The sequence below is a fragment of the Cryptomeria japonica genome, chromosome 2 (genome assembly GCF_030272615.1).
Source record: "Cryptomeria japonica chromosome 2, Sugi_1.0, whole genome shotgun sequence".
NCBI classification, from domain to species: Eukaryota; Viridiplantae; Streptophyta; class Pinopsida; order Cupressales; family Cupressaceae; genus Cryptomeria; species Cryptomeria japonica.
The window spans coordinates 456,294,258-456,314,581 of record NC_081406.1 but is presented as its reverse complement, the minus strand read 5'-3'; the positions used below and the strand labels follow the sequence as shown (position 1 = coordinate 456,314,581).

The 20,324-nt window shown below is 37.7% G+C and overlaps 1 protein-coding gene across 2 annotated transcripts in view; it reads left to right on the top strand.

The window, feature by feature from the left end:
• The first annotated feature begins 16,711 nt into the window (after positions 1-16,711).
• LOC131031612 (uncharacterized) overlaps positions 16,712-20,324 on the top strand; it is a 91,656-nt gene continuing 88,043 nt past the window's right edge. The window contains exon 1 of one of the 2 annotated variants that reach the window (XM_057962775.2): positions 16,712-16,943. In XM_057962775.2, coding sequence (XP_057818758.1) covers positions 16,867-16,943 — 77 coding nt within the window. In that variant the 5' untranslated portion in view covers positions 16,712-16,866. The remainder of the gene's footprint in view (positions 16,944-20,324) is intronic. The other variant, XM_057962774.2, reaches the window with a different exon arrangement.

The following is a 20,324-nucleotide window of genomic DNA, read 5'->3' as shown; positions in this document are numbered from 1 at the left end:
GTTTATTCCTAAAAACCCATTTAGTTCCAATAACATTCTTATTTTTAGGTCAGGGAACTAAAGACCAAGTTTTATTCTTTTCTATCTAATCTAAATCATCTTCCATAGCCTTTAACCAATGTTTATCCTTACAAACTTCAATAACAGTTGCCAGTTCAACTTGAGAAATAAGACATACCTCTTCATTTGCTAGTTTCCTTCTTGTCACAACTCCCTTGTTTCTATCTCTAATAATTTGATCTTCAGAATGATTTAATCTTACATACCTTGGTGTCTTTTGAACTTCAGGTTCACCACTCTGATCATCAGTCACAGTTGAATGTTCCGATTGTGCCAGTGTAACTGTTTCAACTTCCTATACCGGTTGACGCATTGTCAGTTCTGTTATGATCATTTGCACTGTCGGCTCCTTGTCATATGATATAGAATGATTTATGTACTGTTCATCCACTTTCACATTAGCACTCTCAACAATTTTTTGCAATATTTTGTTATAACATCTACATGCTTTGCTTTGAATTGAATAACCAAGAAATAATCCTTTATCACATCTAGGATCAAACTTTCCAATTGAATCATCTCTTTTGATATAGCATTTACTTTCAAAAATTCTGAAATACTGAATTTTGTTCACTGTGTAGACTGTTGTACTCACTGCTTCTCTCCAGTAGATATGAGGCAACTTGCCTTCCATCATCACGGATCTAGCTGCATCCAAAATGGCTTTGTTCTTCCTTTCAACTACTCCATTTTGCTGAGGAGTCCTAGGTGCAGATAGATGTCTTCTGATTCCATTTGTCTCACAATAACTGTTAAATTCATGAGAAGTGAACTCACTGCCATGATCTGATCTCAGACATTTAATTTTCAATCCAGTTTCTGTTTCAACCTTCGCTTTAAAGATCTTGAATTTCTCAAAATCTTCAGACTTCTCCCTTAGAAAAGTCACCCACATCATTCTAGAATAGTCATCAATAATTAGCATGAAATACCTATCACCTTGAAAGCTTCTAGTCCTTGCTGGACCACGTAAGTCAATGTGAATCAAATTAGGTACATCATTAGATTTATCATGTATGCTCTTAAAATAACTTCTAATTTTCTTTCCCAATTGACATTCCTTACATACCGGATTATGAGGCTTCATAATCTTAGGTATATCTCTAACTGCCTTAGTTGAACTGATCTTAACAATGTAATCAAAATTAACATGACACAATCTCTTATGCCATAGCCAACTTTCATCAATATGAGCAATCAAACATGTCTTATTACCAGTATTTAAGTGAAAGATATTACTTCCTGTCTGAATACCGGTTGCAATTTCCAAACCAGTCTTGTTAATGATTTTGCATTTTCTATCCTTAAACTGAAGTTGAAAACCCTTATCAACTAATTGTACAACACTCAAAAGATTATGCTTCAAACCTTCTACATAATAGACATTTATCAGTATTATGCTTTCCATCCAAAGAAATAATACCTCTACCTTTGATCATACATGCCTTGTCATCTCCAAATCTGACTTGACCACCATTGTATTCTTGCAGGGACAAAAATTTCCTTTTATCTTCAGTCATATGGTGTGAGCTTCCACTATCAATTACCCATTCATCTTTATCTTGATTTTTTGTTGCCAGGGGCTTTTCTTCATTTTTGATAGCCGGTTCCGGTTCATCTTCCTTTAAAACATAGAACACCCATTATTTTCCATTTTCATATCCACTAGCAGAGTCTTTTGTTGGTTCATCTCCAGAGTCATCTGTTACTCCTTCCTCATCTGCTATGTAGCATTGTTTCTTGAATCTATATCTATTCTGGTTAGGCTTAAATTTTTTTTGTACTCTTTCCTTAAACCTTGCATTTCTTTCAGGACATCTAGATGCAAATTGACCAATCTTATTACATACAAAACATTTAAAAGGTTCTTTTCCTTCATACTTACTTCTAGTTGGTCCTTTAGGTACTCTTCTAGAAAATAAGGGTTCAAGTTGCTCAAGCTCTTCATCTTCTTTCCTCATGTCTTCTAGTTCTTTTGCATATAAGGCTCTCCAATCACTTTTGCCGGCAGATGTTGATGATGATGCATGAAAAGAAGGTTTAGACTTTACAACTCCAGAAGATCCAAATTCTTCAAGCTCAAAAGCAGATAATTTCCCAATCAAAATATCTCTGTTAACTAAAGTGTTTGTCATTGTTCTCAACTCATTAATTGCAGTTGCCTTCATCTTGTAAGCCGATGGAAGGGCTCTCAAGACTTTGGAAACTATTTCATCATCACTTATAAATCCTCCACAACATTTAATTCCCATAACAATCTCATTTACTCTTTCCATAAACATGGTAATTCTTTCATTTTCTTTCATTTTTAAGTTTCTATATCTTACCGGGTAACCATCAAGTTTAACAATTTTGACAGTAGGGTCACCTTTATTCAAAGTTTGCAATTTATCCCACATAACCTTAGCCAATGATTTGTCAGTCAATCCCATGATCTACTGATCAGTAAGTGCACACAGGAGGGCTTCTCTAGCTTTGCAATCATTTTCAATATTCTTATCCAAGTCTGCAGGAGCAGGATTGCCAGATGCTAAATCATAAGGTGTGTATCCTTTTTTAGTGATCTCCCAAATATCCTTGCCAAGACATCTAAGACGAGTCTCCATTCGAATTTTCCATATCCCATAATTTGTTCTGTCAAGCTTAGGGATATCTCTTCTGAAAATAGTTGTCGGTGGATTAGTTGTGTTAGTTCCCGTGAGATCTACCTCAAGCGGTTAAGCTTCTGCAAAAGAGGACCAAAGCTTTGATACCAATTGTTAGGATAACCGGTGAACAACTGAGAGGGTGGGGGGGGTGAATCAGTTGTTAACAAATTATGACCTTTAATCCATAATATAACCTTAAACAAATCAAGTATCAGTAAAGCACAAACAAATGCTGGTAGGAATAGATACCGGTAGGAACAGATACTAGTAAACAATACAACTTAGCAATTAACTAGATAATCAATGTAAAGCAGCCATACCACATAACACCATGATTTGTACGTGGAAAACCCAAAAAGGGAAAAATCACGGTGGGAAACCTACCCATAGTCAAATGATACTTCTGCAGAAAGTATGTGTTATAATGAGGGGTCTGCACTTGCAGGAAGGCACACTGCCTAGAGCATACTGCTCATTACAAATGAGTATCACTGACTACAGAGAGACTAAAACCTTCTCAAGATAAATGGACAACAATCTAATAGAGTGAACTGCTAGAAATAACATCTACCATGCCTGATTATAGTCTCGGTTAAGCTCAATGTTGGAGGACTAAATCCTCTTCTGAATCCAATTCGATCACCAATGATCAATCAATTCCTTTGCCTGAGTGATATCACAATATTCACACATTACATTCCTCGACCATGACCTTTCCAATAACCATGATACGTTACAAAGAGTTTATACCTCTTATTTATACAAACCCTACGGCCTAAACTAATTAGGTCGGCCACCTAAAGACATTACAATAAGATCATTACATAATTCCTTTTTACAATGATATGCCATGTCGGCTTAAGATCAAAACAATAATATCAAATCCATTAAACATCTCAAAACATCCAAGTAACATGTAGAGTACACGCTAGCATGATATCGATCCATAACCTAGATAGGTACCAGACCTATTTTGGGTCCACCACGCCATAGCAACATCTTCAAGCAATTGAAACATGATCAACAAACATCTTCAACATCATGAAATCCATCTAGAAGCTTCACCAACACCACCAATGCATCGTGTCACAATTCCTCATTGAAAGCTCTGTCGGTAAGGGTTTACCAATGTGTATGATAACATCCAATTATCAAGCCAATACCAACTGACCAAAACATGCTCATGGAGCATATAACACATGAAATCCAATATACTTCACTGATCCAAACATGTCGGAAGTGCCAACAGATAATCTCTTCTACCGGTAACACTAGATCTTATATCATTAACCTGTCTGTCGGTAACCATCCATAATAGCCAGTGTAAATCTATCTGCTGATAACAGCTAGTGTTGACATCAATGACAAAACATCAATGCAACACACAATCAATTCACCCATAATGTCAACAATTTGACACCCATCCCGGAATGTAAACTTTCCCCAAAATACATGACAAGCATATTCAATCGCCTATCATGCCTATTTCCTTTCAATTTTCATCTTTAAATATATATGATATGCACTTTCATTCACAAGCATTCTTAGTTCAAATACAGTCAAATCATAGATTCAGTTTGCAAGTAACAATCAATCTTTTTAGTTTAAAAGTAAATTAAATAAGTTCAAGTAAAAGAAGGCGTAACTCATGCATGCACATATTGCATATAAATTACAAAAAATAATAAGTTCACATTCTTGCAGTTTTATTCCTCTCAAAATTTCAAGTATACTTTCATAATATTTACAAATCCACTAATAAGTTTTTTGTTTACCAGTGTATGAAAACACAATTTCTGAATGTAAACAAAGAATAATGGTCATAAACTTGCTTTCCAAGCAATAATAAAAATACAGAAAACTATAACTCAGTTTCAACTTCATGACTATTTTGGTTTGCTATAGATCAACTATAAATTTGCTACATAAGTAATTTAAATTCTGCTACATGATTTCAATTTACTACAGGAATTACTTCTAATAACATCTAGATATTCCTAAATTTCCAAGAATGTTTCAAAATTTTGTATTTAAAAAGTGTTTCCATATTTCCAGTTCAGGTGAACAATAAAAAGATTTAGAAATAATGTGTGAGAGGGGGGTTTTTGGATGGAGTCGCGCGGGCGGGAGTTGCAGAGGGCCGAGCTAGGGCACCGATGCCCTAGCTTGTGATCGAGTGTGTGTGCAGCTGTGGGCAGGGTGTCGAGGGTGCGCAGTGGAGGTCTGCACAGAGTAGGGAGTAGCCGAGGGAGTGGGGAGTCGTGCGGTGGGCTACGGGAGGGTGCAGGTTGCGCGGCTTGGGAGCTTTTTCAAGCAAGCTGAGGGTTTCTAGTGGGGTTGGGGGCCTTGGTTGGATCTCCATCCCAGGGGTACTTGGGAGGGGTGGAGTCTTGGGTGCCATTCATTCTAGTGGGCCCCTTTGGGGTGTGGGTTCCTTTCTTCTTGAGATCTAATGTCGAGTATTGGCGGTGAGGCCTTGAAGGTTCCGCTCGCCATGGATTTTCGTATTGCGGTGGGCTCAAAATCCCCATCCCAGAGCATGAAGACTTTTAACAATAACCTTTTCTCCTCAAATTCGGGGTTTGGTAGTGCTGGTAGCTCTCACATTTTGAAGGTTAATGGTTGCTTGGAGAGATGCAGTGAGAGGCCAAGGCTGGTTATTCCTCCAGAAATGATAGACGAAGACGTTGAGTACTTTTCAAAACACTCGCTATATTGCAAGTTTTTGGGAATGAGGGTTTCCTTGCAGTTTTTGGAAAACTAGGCATAGAGGACTTGGGCTCTGGAAGGGGAAATGGGGATTATGTTGCTGGCAAAGAACTACTTTATGGTTACTTTCAATTGCATGGAGGATCGCAATAGGGTTTTTAAAAGAGGCCTGCATTTTTACAACCAGGTGGGGTTGTTCATCAAACCTTGGCATGCGGGGTTTAACCCTTCGGAGGAGCTCCCGAATAGGGTTTCAGTATGGGTTCGTTTACCACGCTTTCCAGTGGAATGTTGTCGGGAGGATGTGCTCTGGATGCTTGCTGCACTTCTTGGGAAGCCAGTGGGATCTTCAACACAAACCCTGGGGAGAAAGGTAATGACCCTTTGCACGTATTTGTGTTGAAATTGATCTTAGTAAACCTATTCCAGATGCTATAGATATGTGTACGGGTTCTTATTCATGGGTTCAACAGTTAGATTATGAGACTTTACCATTTCGGTGTCGTCTGTGTCATGAGTATGGGAATTTAAAGCACAAGTGCCCTAGATATAAACCGGTGGAGTGCCAACCTCAGAGGCCGACCCACAGCCTAGACGGGGCTGATAAAGGAAAAGTTGCTATGACGGTCGAGGGTGCAAGTGCTGATGGTTTTGTCTCAGTTAAGACAAAGAATAGGAATCGAGGACAAAAGAGGCCCTTACAGGAGAGATAGGAGGAGGAAACCTTTAACAGATTCGAGGCCTTTGATGACCTCAGCTAGCAGGAGGTGAAACCGGGGTTTACCCCTTTGGACCAAAGAGCTTTAGGGGGGGCTCCAGGAAGAGTGATTGAGGACCCTTCCCAGGCTCTGCAAGTGGTTGAAAGCCATCATATGGAGATGGATCAGCCAGTAGGGGTCCAGTTGGGACTCACTTCTGGTTTGGAGGTGAATTTGGTTGGGGGGGAGGGTTCTACGATAGCTCTGAAATTGGATCCAGCTGGGGGTAAAAGTTATAAGCCCTCCGCTCACCTGGGTCTTCATCAGAAAGATATTAAGAAAAGTGCTTTGGAGAAGATCTCAAAGGTCAACAAAAAGAAGGATTTGGATAAGATCAAATTGATGGGAGAGAATTTGGTTGAGTCTGGGTTAGAAAACACTCTGGATTCTCACTTTTCCAATCCTCCAAAATGATTGTGCTTTCATGGAATGTGAGGGGCTTGAACAGTGGCCCTAGACAAAAAGTTGTTCAAGATTTGATTAGGAATCATTCACCTGATGTCCTATTCTTGCAAGAAACTAAAATCTCGGTGGAGGGTATGATGGGTCTGGTGTCGAAGCTGTGGGGACGAGACGAATGTCAATGTATTGGGGCAATAGGTTCCTCTGGTGGGGTGGCCTGTCTTTGGAATCGTTTAAGGTTTCGCCCTGTTTGGTGGGTTGCCTCCAGATCTTCGTTATCTGGGATTGTCTCTAGTCTTGAGAATGGAGAATTCATCTTGTTTTCTAACATCTATGCCCCTACTGATCTTCAGGGTAAGCAAAACTTATGGTCTCATATTTCTTGTATGTGAAGGTTGGTCCCTTTTCATCCTTGGATTATGGCGGGAGATTTCAATGCCATCCTTGAGTTGAGTGAGAAGAAGGGGGGTGTTATACGTTTGGAACCTTCTTCTATCCTTTTTCAGGATAGTATATCTTTGTTGCATCTTGTTGACATTAAGCTTGGTAATGGTTTATTCACTTGGAACAATAGGAGGGTGGGGGAGCATTGGATTGCAGAGAGGCTGGATTGTTTTCTAATTTCTAGTTTCTGGATTGGTGGGGGGTGGACCACAAGTTATGAGATTCTTGAATGGAGAGGGTCAGATCACTGGCCCATCAAGCTGATTTCCTCCTCAGCTTGGGTCGCTCACTCTCCTTCATTCAAATTCCAACTTATGTGGCTTTGGGATCCTACTTTGCAGGCTCTTGTAGTAGAGTGGTGGAGGAAAGGGAGGCCAGCCTTTGGCACTGCTATGTACACTTTTGCCAAGCAACTACAATTTGTTAAGTTTCAGGTTAAACAGTGGAACCGTCAAGGTTACGGGAACAATTTTCAGGCTAAGAAAGCTGCTCAAATCATGCTGAATGGCATCACTAGTGAAATCAAAGAGCATGGTTTGTCTGAGGCCTTGATTAGGGAGGAAGACATGGTTGTCAAGGTTGTAGATGAGTGGGAGCTTAGGGAAGAAATATACTGGAAACAAAGAGCTCGTATTGATTGGCTTCAGGCGGGGGATAAGAACACTACTTTCTTCTTCAACTCAGTGAAAGCAAGAAGACATGGAAATTCCATCCTTGTTTTGGTCAATGATAGAGGTGAACAGTGTTTATCCTTGCAGGAGATCTCTATGGAGTCATTACAGTATTTTCGGTCCCTCTTCAGTGAAGACTCTCAAGGGGAATCAGTGGAGGAGAATTAGGTTCTTGATTGCATTCCTTCTCTTGTCACCAGGGAGATGAATGAGCAGCTTTTGGGTCCTATTTTGCTAGAAGAACTTGAGTCGATTGTTTTTCACATGAGGAAAGGAAAATCCCCTGGACCGGATGGGTTCCCGGTTGAATTCTTTCAAGAGTTCTGGGATATCATCAAACTGGACTTACTCGAAGTAGTCCAGGAGTCTCAGAAGAATAAGTAGATGCTTCGGGCTTTGAATGCGACCTTCATTTCTCTAATCCCCAAGTGTGATGGGGCCGATAGGTTAGGCCAGTTCCGCCCTATCTCTCTCTGCAATGTGATTTATAAGATCATCTCTAAGCTGATAGTGGATAGGTTGAAGAAGTGTCTGGGGGATGTTATTTCTGAGGAGCAGAGTGGGTTTGTGGAAGGATGCCAAATTTTGGATGGTGTGGTCATTGCTACGAAGACCATTCATTCTATGGCAACCTCCAAGGAAAAAGCTATGTTTATCAAGCTGGATATGGCTAAGGCTTACGATAGATTTTGATGGTCCTTCCTCTAGAAGATCCTCAAGGATTTTGGCTTTACTGATGAATGGATCCAATGGGTTATAAGTTGTGTTACATCTACTTCCTTCTCTGTGCTAATTAATGGAGATCATACTAAGCTGTTTGGTGCTTCTAGGGGTCTTTGCCAGGAGGACCCCCTCTCCCCTTATTTATTTATTCTTATGGCTGAGGGGTTGGGGAGGCTGATTAAGTATAATGTGGGTCTGGGCATTATTCAGGGTTGGAGTTGGGGTAATGACTTGCAGCCATAGTCTCATTTGCAATTTGTTGATGACACAACCCTTATGGGACTTGCTTAGATTAGAGAAGCTACTAATCTGCGTAAGGTCTTGGATGTTTATCTTGTGGCTTCAGGCCAGATGATCAATGAGGATAAATCTTCTATCCTCTTTTTCAACACTCCTGGAACTATTCAAAGGAGGATTTCTCTTATCTTAAGATTCCAAGTTGGCTCTCTGCCCTTGACTTATTTGGGTATCCCTATTTCTCCTGGGAACCCTCCTAGGGAGTCATGACATGGTATCTTGGATAAATTTCACACAAAGGTTACACACTGGACTCACAGGTGGTTATCCTTTGCTGGGAGGGTTCAACTGATTTAGTCGATGGTTCAGGCTCTTCCGATTTATCGATGTATGCTTCAGGTGGCTCCTAAGTGGTTCTTGAAGGGTTTGGACTCCTTGGCCAGACAATTCTTATGGGCAGGCAATTTGTCCTCTTCCAAATGGAGTCTTATCAATTGGGACTTGGTGTGTAGCCCGAAGCAGTTGGGGGGGCTTGGCTTAAGGCAATCTATTTTATTTGGGGAAGCTCTGGCGGCTAAACTATACTGGAGGTGGTGTGTTGAGCAGGATCGAGGCTGGGCTAGGATTTTGGCCATTAAATATATGTAGAGGATCTCGATGGAGGAAATCCCTAGATATCCGCTTGAGGGAAAAGGTTCATCGATCTGGTATACTCTCGAGAGGGGGGCTTCCCTCATTAAGGTAGGTCTCTTTTGGATTTGCAGGAGGGGGGAAGAGGTCCTTTTCTGAAATGATTCTTGGGATGGATACCTGCCCATCCTTGACCAGTTTCCTAACCTTGGGAATTTGTGCCAGAGGTTTTTGGAGGCAGGGTGGTCAAGGGTGAGTGACTTCAAGGCTGTTTATAGGTGCGGGTGATTGGATTTGGAGTGGTGGAAGGCTCCTAATGAGTGGTCGGTTGCTGGGATGGAGGAAGAGTGTGTAGAGTTACATGGCATTCTGGTGAGTAGACATTGTAGTTCCCTCAAGGGTAGGGATGGACTTGCTTGGTATCCAAATCCTAAGGCTGTCTTTACTGTGGCTAGTGGTTACCGGGAGCTGTTGAACCGAAGACTGGAGAGAAGAGAGGTGCAGTGGTGGAAACAGGTGTGGAATAATTTTTCTTTGGTTGAAGTGTAACTGATTTTCTTGGACTTTGGCTTTGAATAGATGCTTAACGTGGGACAACATCCGCAAGTGGGGATTCTTGGGGCCTTCTATTTGTGTTTTGTGTGGTAATGGGGAAGAAGATTCCTCACACCTGCTCTTCAGATGTCCCTTCTCTATGCTTATTTGGCACTATTGGTGGGGGTGTGGAAGCACCCTTGTGTTCACGTGGATTCTCTAGTGGAATTCTGGAGCAGCTTGGGCAGACCTCCTATCTTGTCCTCCTTCCTCCAGACTGTTTGGTATATTGGGCCCATTTTCATTATGTGGCAGATCTGGCTCGAGAGGAACAAAAGGATCTTTCATGAGGTTAGATTAGTTGTTCAACAAGTGTGGAATATAATCATTATTATGATCCGGGAAATGGTGGAAGCTAAATGTGAGGTGAACTTTCCTCTGGGTAGAGAAGAGGTAGAGATTTTGAGTAGGTTGGGTTTGCAAGAGTTGTCTCTCGCCTCCGCTTGTGTTAGAAGAGGTAGGCGTGCTATGAAGAAGGTTCAAATGGTGGGAAGGTGGTTACCTCCTCAGGATGAGTTTATCAAGATTAACACTGATGGCTCCTCTAGGGGTAACCCCGGCCCTGCTGGAGTTGGTGGGGTTGGTAGGAATAGTTTGGGGGAGGTGGTTTTCCTCTTTTCGGTGCATAAAGGATGATAGTCTAATAATTTTATGGAGGGATTTGTGATTCTCTATGCCCTAGAGCATGCTTGGGAGTTGGGTCGAAGGAAGGTTATTTGCGAATCGGATTCGCAAATTGTTGTTAACTTGTTGACTGAGTAGAAGGTGTGTGGGATTCAATGGCAGTTGGCAGGAATTGTTCAGCAGATTCTCAAATTAGTTCTTTAATGGAGCAGGTGTCTTTCATCCACATTCCTCGTGAATGGAATAGAGCAGCTGATTGCCTGGCTAAGTGGGCCTCAGAACATGGTAGTGATTGGAAAGTTGAAGGTTGGGAGCATCTCTCCTTGGATTATTGTCAGGACTTGCAAAAGATTTTTGTTGAGGACATGGATAGATATGAAGCTGGCTGATCTGGGGCTGGTTTTGTGGATCTTTTTGGGGCCTCGGGGCTCTGGTTCTCTTTGTAATTCTTGTGTCTGATTTTCAATAAAGTTTTTACCCCCTTTTTCAATATTTTTAGTTCAGATTTATTAACTCATAAGTTTTCTATCTTTCTATCTAGTTTATTATTTTAGAAAGTTGGTTGAAAGAATATCTCAGATTTTGTGTTTTTTCATCAAGTTTATTGTCATTCAGTTGAGATTTGAACATGAATATAGTTAGTATATATGTAAAAATAATTCTCATGTATGTATATATGTATAATCAAAAATACGAGAATGCCAGTAAATTCATTCTCAACAAATAGTAAATAAATGATAGTATGTTGTCATATAACTATGTTTATACACATTGCTAATGTATCTTCAACATTTGATCAGAAATACGAGAATGCCAGTAAATTCATTCTCAACAAATAGTAAATAAATGATAGTCTGCTATCATATAACTATGTTCAGTGCATCTATTCATAGGAGATTAACAGATAACTTATATTTTAAACTTCAAAAAAATATCACAATTTTTTGGAGCCTACCTGTGAGCTCTGAGTTGATTCTACAAAAGATAGGCATTGTATCCAACTATTCTCTTGACTTGATTGGTGAAGAATATGACTAATGTCACTTCTTTTCCTCTCCTCCATTTGCCTCCCTATGACTTTTGGGGTTTTGTATTCTTTTCCCCCCTTATGTGTGTCTGCTAAGTAATGGCTATTCAAGCCTTATGTTGGTTGGGTGTCTCTTTTTCCCTGATTTCGTGGCTTAACTCCTTCTTTCCTTTATGTTTGATTGCCACTCAAACAGTTCCAACAGCCCGTGCGAGGCATGCATTTCCTCTCAATCATGGTTTATTTAATGTGAAAGCTGAGGCGGTTGACTTAACCGCCAGATATGTGTGAGTTTGGTTGCAAACATAGTCCCATTTCATTCAAACTAATGCAGTGTAAGAATTGGTTTGAAAAACATGGTTGATGTTAATATCGACCCATTAAATCAATGCCAAATACAATATCATCAAAGCATAATACGATAATATCAATGCATGTAATGTATTTTATGCAATTGATATTTGATTATCATTGCATGGAATATATTACATACAGTTTGATGATCGATCAATATTATAAATTCACTTAATAATACATTTTACACATACACACACACATATCCTATCTGCATAAACAATGTGGATAACAATCATCAGAATATATGCTTAATCATTTGAAAGAATTCAAATCAATGACATCAATTAAGAGCATTCCCTGAAAGAATTCGTCGTTCAAATTCTAACAAACATTTCATTTCAAGCAACTTAAAACATTCATTTATGCAAGATGCATTCTATGAAAACTAATGTGGTGTGTGAGATTCCATCACTCTACCTGAACCAAGTTCTCGCCTTCATTCACGTTCACCTATTCCTGCATTCACTTGCACTCGATTGTTCATTAGCAATGACAATCCCAAATTTCCTAATTAAGATAATTTAAATCATTCATTTGCATTTAAATTTACATCCTAATCCATATCAAATTTCAATTTCATTTTCATTTTCATTTCCATTTCATTCATCTAATCATAAAATATAAATCATTTTCATAATTTAATAATTGCAAGTAATTATAGATAAAACGGTTTGTGACAGTAATGCTTGAATAACGATGTTGTGGGGCCTTGAGGACTACTCTAGTTATTATATGTTCATCTTATTATTTCATCATGTTGTGTCATGTAATTCAATGCATATGTATGGTTTATCTTTCAAAAAAAAAATTGTTCGCTTTTTCATTGATTTATTTGATTGAGTCCTCTGGGCCTCATAGTGGGGGCATTATAGATTTACCCAGTTCTTTCAATGTATGGTTAATTTGGTTAGTTAGTGGTTTATTTGTTGAAATACCAATTCCAAATTCACAACCATTATAGTATTATATGACTTTGATACACAAAAACATAGAGAATAGGAAAAAACAAATGTTTCTAGCCTTACATTTGTGCCTAAACCAAATTCCCTTTTCTTGTTTTCATAATGAATAATAAAAAGATAATCACATGCTAAAATAAGAGTTGGATGTATAGGTATATTCAATCTAATATGATCATTAACTACTCTAGATTGATGTGCCAATTCCCTCTATGATGATCCTCACAATTATTCTAATGACAACTTAGGGTTTGTGTTTAAATATGCAAATTCCTAAATGCACAATTTGAAAGTTACATTCAAGTTGGTTGATAATTTTCATATTTGAATCGGGGTCACCTTAGGAACCAAGGAAACATATGCCAGTCAAGGTGAATGAAACCACTCTATAATTTTCTCTAAGGGACAAAATTGTAGGAGTGATGACATCAAGGTATTGGGTCTTAAAAGCATTACTATAAGATCTTAAAACATGATTTAACTTTCAAGGCCAAGGGTTGTCATCATGAAAGTAAAACCAAGGTTCATCTATATATCATGGAGAGCTACATTCGAATGAACAAGTATGGATACTTGCTCTCCTACACTTTGGGCTTAACTTAAATCCACAAGAACATTCCTATAGGTGATTTTAAATGGGGTTGCAAATGTAGAAATGAAACAATAAAATAGCTTTGTATTTGTACCCATGATAGGTTCAACCCCAAAAGTTGTCACTGGGTTAAAGACTAGCCAACTACACATATGCCTCTCATAGAGTTGATAATAACATTATTATCAGATATACAAGATGATGACACAAGGACATGACTCATAAAGTATTTTTTCTAGTAGTTCTAAGAAAAACAACTATTTTTTATATTTTTTGTAACTGAATCATTAACGTAGAGATAAAAAAATTAACATCAAACTATCAGTTACTGATTTTGTTTGTTTAGAAGCATGATTGAATCATTTATTTCCTATGATCAGTTCCAATTCAAATGTGGATAATAAGTCACAATTTACAAGAAGGGAGGAATAATGAATACAAACATGGAAGGACAATCAAAACATAAATACATAAGAGAGTAGACACCAGACATAAAACATACTTAATCATCTAGAGTTATGATATACAAATCCATATGAAAGAAATTATTGATCATTTCAAGGTTTACAATGTTTTAAAAAATGTCGTGACATTTATCAAATATTCTTCACATTCATGTTAGCAAATGTGACAAGAGAGAAAATATATGAATTGTTATATATTCTGTTGAAGAATTACATATAGCCATATAGACATTCTTGTTGCAAATATGAAAAAATGTGAATTCTTCTTGTCATTGATGTCAAACTTGTTGATCTCCAGATATGTAACTTGGTGATATCTTTGGCTCGAATGTGTTCTAGAGCAAGTGTAATAAAAGTGGAATAGTTCAGTTGTTATGCAGACAGTTGGTGATTGATTGCAGTCACTTTAGATGGTATATTAAGTTACAAAATAGCTTTGTTGGAGCTTTGGAGATGATCTTAGTGGTTTGTAGTTGGTGTTAGTGAAGTGTGATTGTTCTAGTGAACAATTTATCCAAGTTCGTTCAGATTTTGGTCCACATTGTGGCTCATATGTTTCATTAGTTCATGTGATTGGAGTATGATGTTGGTGGATGCAAATATGTGATATATTGTTGTTTTTAGATTCTCATTTGGCCTATAGTTGGAGTTGTGTTGATCTAAGTCCAGGTCTACACAGTGACAAAGTGATAGTGTAGAGGAATGTGTTGGATTCCTTTGCCTTCAAGTATTTGGCGATGCGGTTTGATGATTCATATTTGTTTATGTCAAGTGATATTATGTTGAGCATCCACAAGTATTTTTGATGATCCACATTGTAATTTGAGTAAGTTGTGTTTGTGTGTCTTAATTGCTTTATCATTTGGAGGCGAGCTATAACGTTTTGGTCTGTGCGATAGAATGTAGATCTATAGGAGTTGATTTGGGATGGACATGAAGGTGTGTTGACATGGCGTGATGCCTCACACATTTCATTTTTCCTTCCACATTACATTGAAGATTGTTTTTGGGCTGACTGTTTTGATCCCACATGTTACATTTAATTAGGATGACTTAATTTATGTTGCCTTGGTTGCGAATGGTATAAAAGGAATAAAATCATTTTGTAGATGCATGTATGAGTTGTGTGTGTTGTGTGAAGTGTATGTGAAGTTGTGCAAAGGTTTGCAAGTATAGTAAAGCAATAACTATGGCAATTTCAGACATGTTTTGACAATGAATTGTATTCAACATATTAGTGGATGTGGTTGCCCATAGTTAAATCATATTGATGTTTCTCTTTCATATGTATTATATCTTGTCCTAAAGAAATGATCTTCAGTATCTGTAAGTATTTGTATCTTCTCTTGGGGTTGTGCACCTCAGTCTTGCAAGTCCACATCAGGGACAGTGAGCTCCTTGGCATTGAGCCTGAACATTGTAACTTGTTTTTTCATATAGTGGGATAGTTCTCTTTATGGTTTTTCCCTAATTGGGCTTTCAACATAAAATCTCAGTGTTCATGTGTGATTGCTTTTATGTTTTCAAGTACTTTATTTCTACACATATGGTAAATGGAATGAAAGACATCTGAGTGGTTAAGTTTTAATATATGTTGATTCACCCCCTCTCAACATCAAGAAGTGTTCAACAACCTTATCCTAGACATCCACAATAATCACTAGCCTTTAGATGCTTTAGAACCCATTGTATATTTAAAAACTTGACATTCAATAGTTGAAACCCTAAATAATTATCCAAGATTTACATAAGTCCATCACTAACGCAATGATCAACCCCTTGAATGAAACAAGAACTTCTATGGGATATAGAAAATGAACACTTATAAAGTTTGCAAAAATATGCAACAACTTCTAAAATTCAAATCAAATAATTGCATTGATGGCAACCATCACCATACCTCAATGAAAAAAACGTTTGCAATAACTTTCACAACATTGTATCTCCTTCATTCAATTGAGAAGTACATATTTGAAGTGACACAATCCAAATCAAGCCATAATAACATATTTGATATTTTTTAGCAATTGAATAGATGCATTCATAGTTGTGGCTATGAGAATAACTTATAGGGCATCAAAATATTGGATCTACCTACAAAATTGGATGATATTATGGGATAAAGAATATATTTTACCAATAAGAACCCTACACAAGTACATAATATACCCACAACTAGGAAGGTTTAAAGTAAACAAATGATTAACTCATATACACACCAATGCATGAGATAGGGGGTCGATAAAATGACAACCCTTAACGATATTAACTATAGTGATTTGAAGTGATTACACTCGACAAACTAGTCGAATGAAATTAAAATGGCTACACCATCAATACAAAGTGCCAAGAATCAAAGCGTTTAGTGTTTTTGCATAGGATATAATAGAAAAGTCCCTAGAATCTCCCTATAAAATTGAATGCTCCAACAATCGCAAAACTAGAAAAGAAAAAAGTGCTAAGACCAAAAATGGGTTCAAACCATTGTAAACATAAATATTAAAGTGAGGTTGAGCCTAGGTTTGATTAACTTAAACACGATACCTCTTAAACTAAATATTATGACACTATATTTATTAATAAAACAAAAATAAATGTAAGATGAATAAGAAATTCAAGACATATACTTTTTTTACTTCACAAAAATATATAGATATTTTCTTTCGCTATAAATGATTCATGTTACTTTTATTGAAAAATTATATTTATAAAACAAATAAATTGAAATCTTAAAACTAGGAGCCCCTACTTTTTAGACCTTAAATTTTCAAATGGTTGCGTTACCCTTTAAATTTATTTATCAAGAATTCGTTTAATAACGAGTTGCTCGAACTTAGCACAATAGAAGCAAGAACTGTTGAGAAGATTTGGGTGTGCTTGTCGGAGGTTTGAAAGAATATTAAGTGATACGCCTCTACCGTGAGAGCCCTACGACAGCCTCAATTGTTGAGGGCACCGAGTTAAAAAATGGCAGGGGGAAATTTCATGAACAGGGTACTGCACTATGTTATTAATGAACTTTTGGTCGATCGCCTTGCCAACAGGTACTTCTCTCGCTCTGTGAAAATAAATTCAATAGTTTTTTCGGTTTCCTTTCTCATGTGCTTGTCCTCTTCCCGTCAAACACTTGTGAAGAATTAATATCCAAAGGAATAAGTTTTAAAATGATAAAAACACTTCAAGGGCTTAAACTTGAAATACGGTGGATAGGGCGGAAGGGAGAGTGGAGTTTTTTGGTTTTAGAGCTGGGTGAATAGGTGGCATCACCGTCATAGCCTCCGCTTTGAATTTCTCCATAGCCCACCTTGAATTTCTCCACGGCCCACCTTGAATCTTCTATTTGCAGACGAGTCCCGAGCTTTGCCAGCTCAAACTATAAATTTATTAATTAAGGTGACAACCACTTTAATTGAAATTGTAGATATTTTGGAGTGAGCTTTGTAGTGATTATCATATCAATGTTTTGGATCACAACAGGAGATCATGGGCAGCAAATTGCCCTGAGACTGACAAACTAATTTACCCCAACCAAATTGGCATGTGTAGGGGTTATTATATGCTTTTTAAAAATCATTTTCTGATCGGTACAATATGCAGATTGCTATCAGTAAGTTCATATCGGTAACACATAGACCCAAAACATTGCACTGAGCTTGTTATTGTAATTATTTTGAGATCTGCAATTTTGTTTTTATGGTATAGTGAGTGATCTATAGGGTCCCTTTTGTGACAAAAGATACAAAAAACGAATACATACAAAATGTAACAAAATGGTCAAATCGACCAATTAACAAAGCACATACATCCGAAGGCCCAGAAGCCTACAAAGCTAGTGAAAGAACAGATACCAGCTAGACCAAATTAGAGAGGATCAAACAGCCTGGGTATGCTAGAGAAAAGAGGGGACACCACTTGCCTGAAAGACATCCCAACCACCCACACCCGCCACTGGGTTGCACCCCAACTAGCCGTGTCCAAGGTCATTGCCCCAGTAGCACCACCCACTTTGCCATTAAAGCGGTACCTCTGCATGAACGTCCAGTTCTATAAATTTCAGACCATGAATTCCCTCTTCTTGGCACGGAGAAGCAAACCATCTTCCTACATTGACAGGATAAATGAGCTGGTAACTTTTAGCTGACCCCCTGATATGTGTAAGTTGTAACCAACGATTTTATCAAAACCACCCTTGAGTTCCTGCTGGTCACTGTGAACCGAACACTTCCTCACCTGCAGCACGAACACCACCTTTTGAAACCAGAGACATGAACCTACCTTTGTTGACAAAACTTTCTCCACACCACCGTTCAACTTCGCAAGGCCCCACTTATTAGGCAAGAGGATGCCCCCTTTTTTGAATGGGCTATAATAATAATAAATTAAAATATCAGAAAATAAAATATAAAATATAAAATTAAAGTTTAATTTTATCAAAAGTCAAGGGGTATGTGAAGAATCATGACCATTGAAGGAAAAAGATATACAAAAGACACCAAACAAGGAGAAGTAACTGCCATACAAAGAACACATCCTTAATGATCTGAATATTACATGGAAATGTGGTTCATTTAACCTGAGAATGAAACCCCTAATGGCAGGAATTGAAGGACAGAAACCCACAATTTTGCAAGAGCGATTTGACATGGAAATCACCATTCTGCTAAGTTGACTGATTGTCTAGTAGACATTATTAAAATTTCAAGTTAATAACATTTGCTGTTTATCATCAAATCTGATTGCTGTCTTTAATAGAGATATTCAATTGTCTAAGTTCAATTAATTATCATAAATGCCAATTGGAAAAAGTGTAATTTCTGATGCATGTACAGAAATAAAAAATTAAACTTGATTTGATATTATGATATATTACCTCCGGGATATTAAAAATCCAAATAGGACTTTACAAATGTTACTAGAGCTGAATCTTGCTTGCCTATGAATTTTCCTTATGGAGTTTAGTAATAGAGCGAGCAGATATTATCAGAGAGAACTTATTTCATTTAAATGACAAAAGAAGTGAATATGACAAATAGTGTTAGGGAAAAACTCCTTTGGTGAAAGTTCTTACAGATAAATTTGAAAAGAAGATTGATACTATGATATATATGTTCGGTCAAATGCTCCACATGAAGCAAAATATATGAATGCTTCCAAAAATCAGAGAAAAAAAGTTCATGTGAGGAAATCACTAAGCCTAACATAAGATGGTATTCACACCATGTATGTAGATTATAAAAATCTCCCCACTGAAATCCAAAAGGCCATGTCTTTCACAAATTTCATGACTATAAAGGGTGTAAATAGGGTTAACTCAAATTTTGATAATATGTGTTGGCACTTATCTTTGAGACTCTTTAGTTTGCTCAATGATCTCTATATTTTGCCTTGGTAGAGGTGCATCTATCCACTGATATGTGACCTGCGGTTGTGTATTCTTTAGTATCTCTATTGTATATATAATATATATACACACACATGTATACATATATTCATACATATGTACACATACATACATACACACACACACATATACATATACAAGACCAATATGAAGTGTCCCCTTTTGTAAATGCCCTTGTTTTTGCCCTAAAATCAGAATTTCAATTGAAATAAGAAATGCAATATAGTTATCAACACTAATCTTGGTTTAGGTCCTGAAAAAATGTTAGGTAATCATTGAAACATAATCCATAAAATAGATCTTTCCTTCGAGAAACATTATCTTAATCAAAAGCATAGGTGTTTCCTACTAGGGTTAGGAACATTAACTTAATTATAAATTATATCTAATTCATTAACAAAATTCAACCATAAAGGAGTTAGGATAAGGAGGCATCCTAAGGTGCATAAAGCGATCCTCTACCTAGGCACAAGAGCAGATATCCCATCTCTCTTGGCCTCATGTGGCCTTTTGCCATCTCATATGAGGTGGTGCACACAGTGAAGCATCCACATATGTTCTCCCTCATCATGCCACCCATATTCTCCACACTATGATTGTTGCTCTTTAATCCAATAGTCAACCATGGTAGAGGTTTGGGGGAAACTACAATAGGGTGTTTGGAACATCCTTCCCTTCTCAGCCTAAGGGCAGGGCACTCCTTGCACCACCTTGCCCTCATGGGACTATCAGTCACCACCATGAGGCAGTGTGCTTAGAAGAGGAGCTCATAACTATTTCCTCTCCTTGTATTCCCTTACTATCCCTATCACGGTTGTTTGCATCATCTAAACAGACACGAGGGATTACACATTATTGTTTATATTCCATGTATAAGAGATCAAATATGTCATCATACATAGTCATACATATTAAAGCCTATATTAATATGTGAAGATTCTGTATAAAAATATTATCTGGCTTCATATATTAAGTAATAATGCCATTGCCTGCAATATTAATGATTTCAGGTCTGTTTTAGATG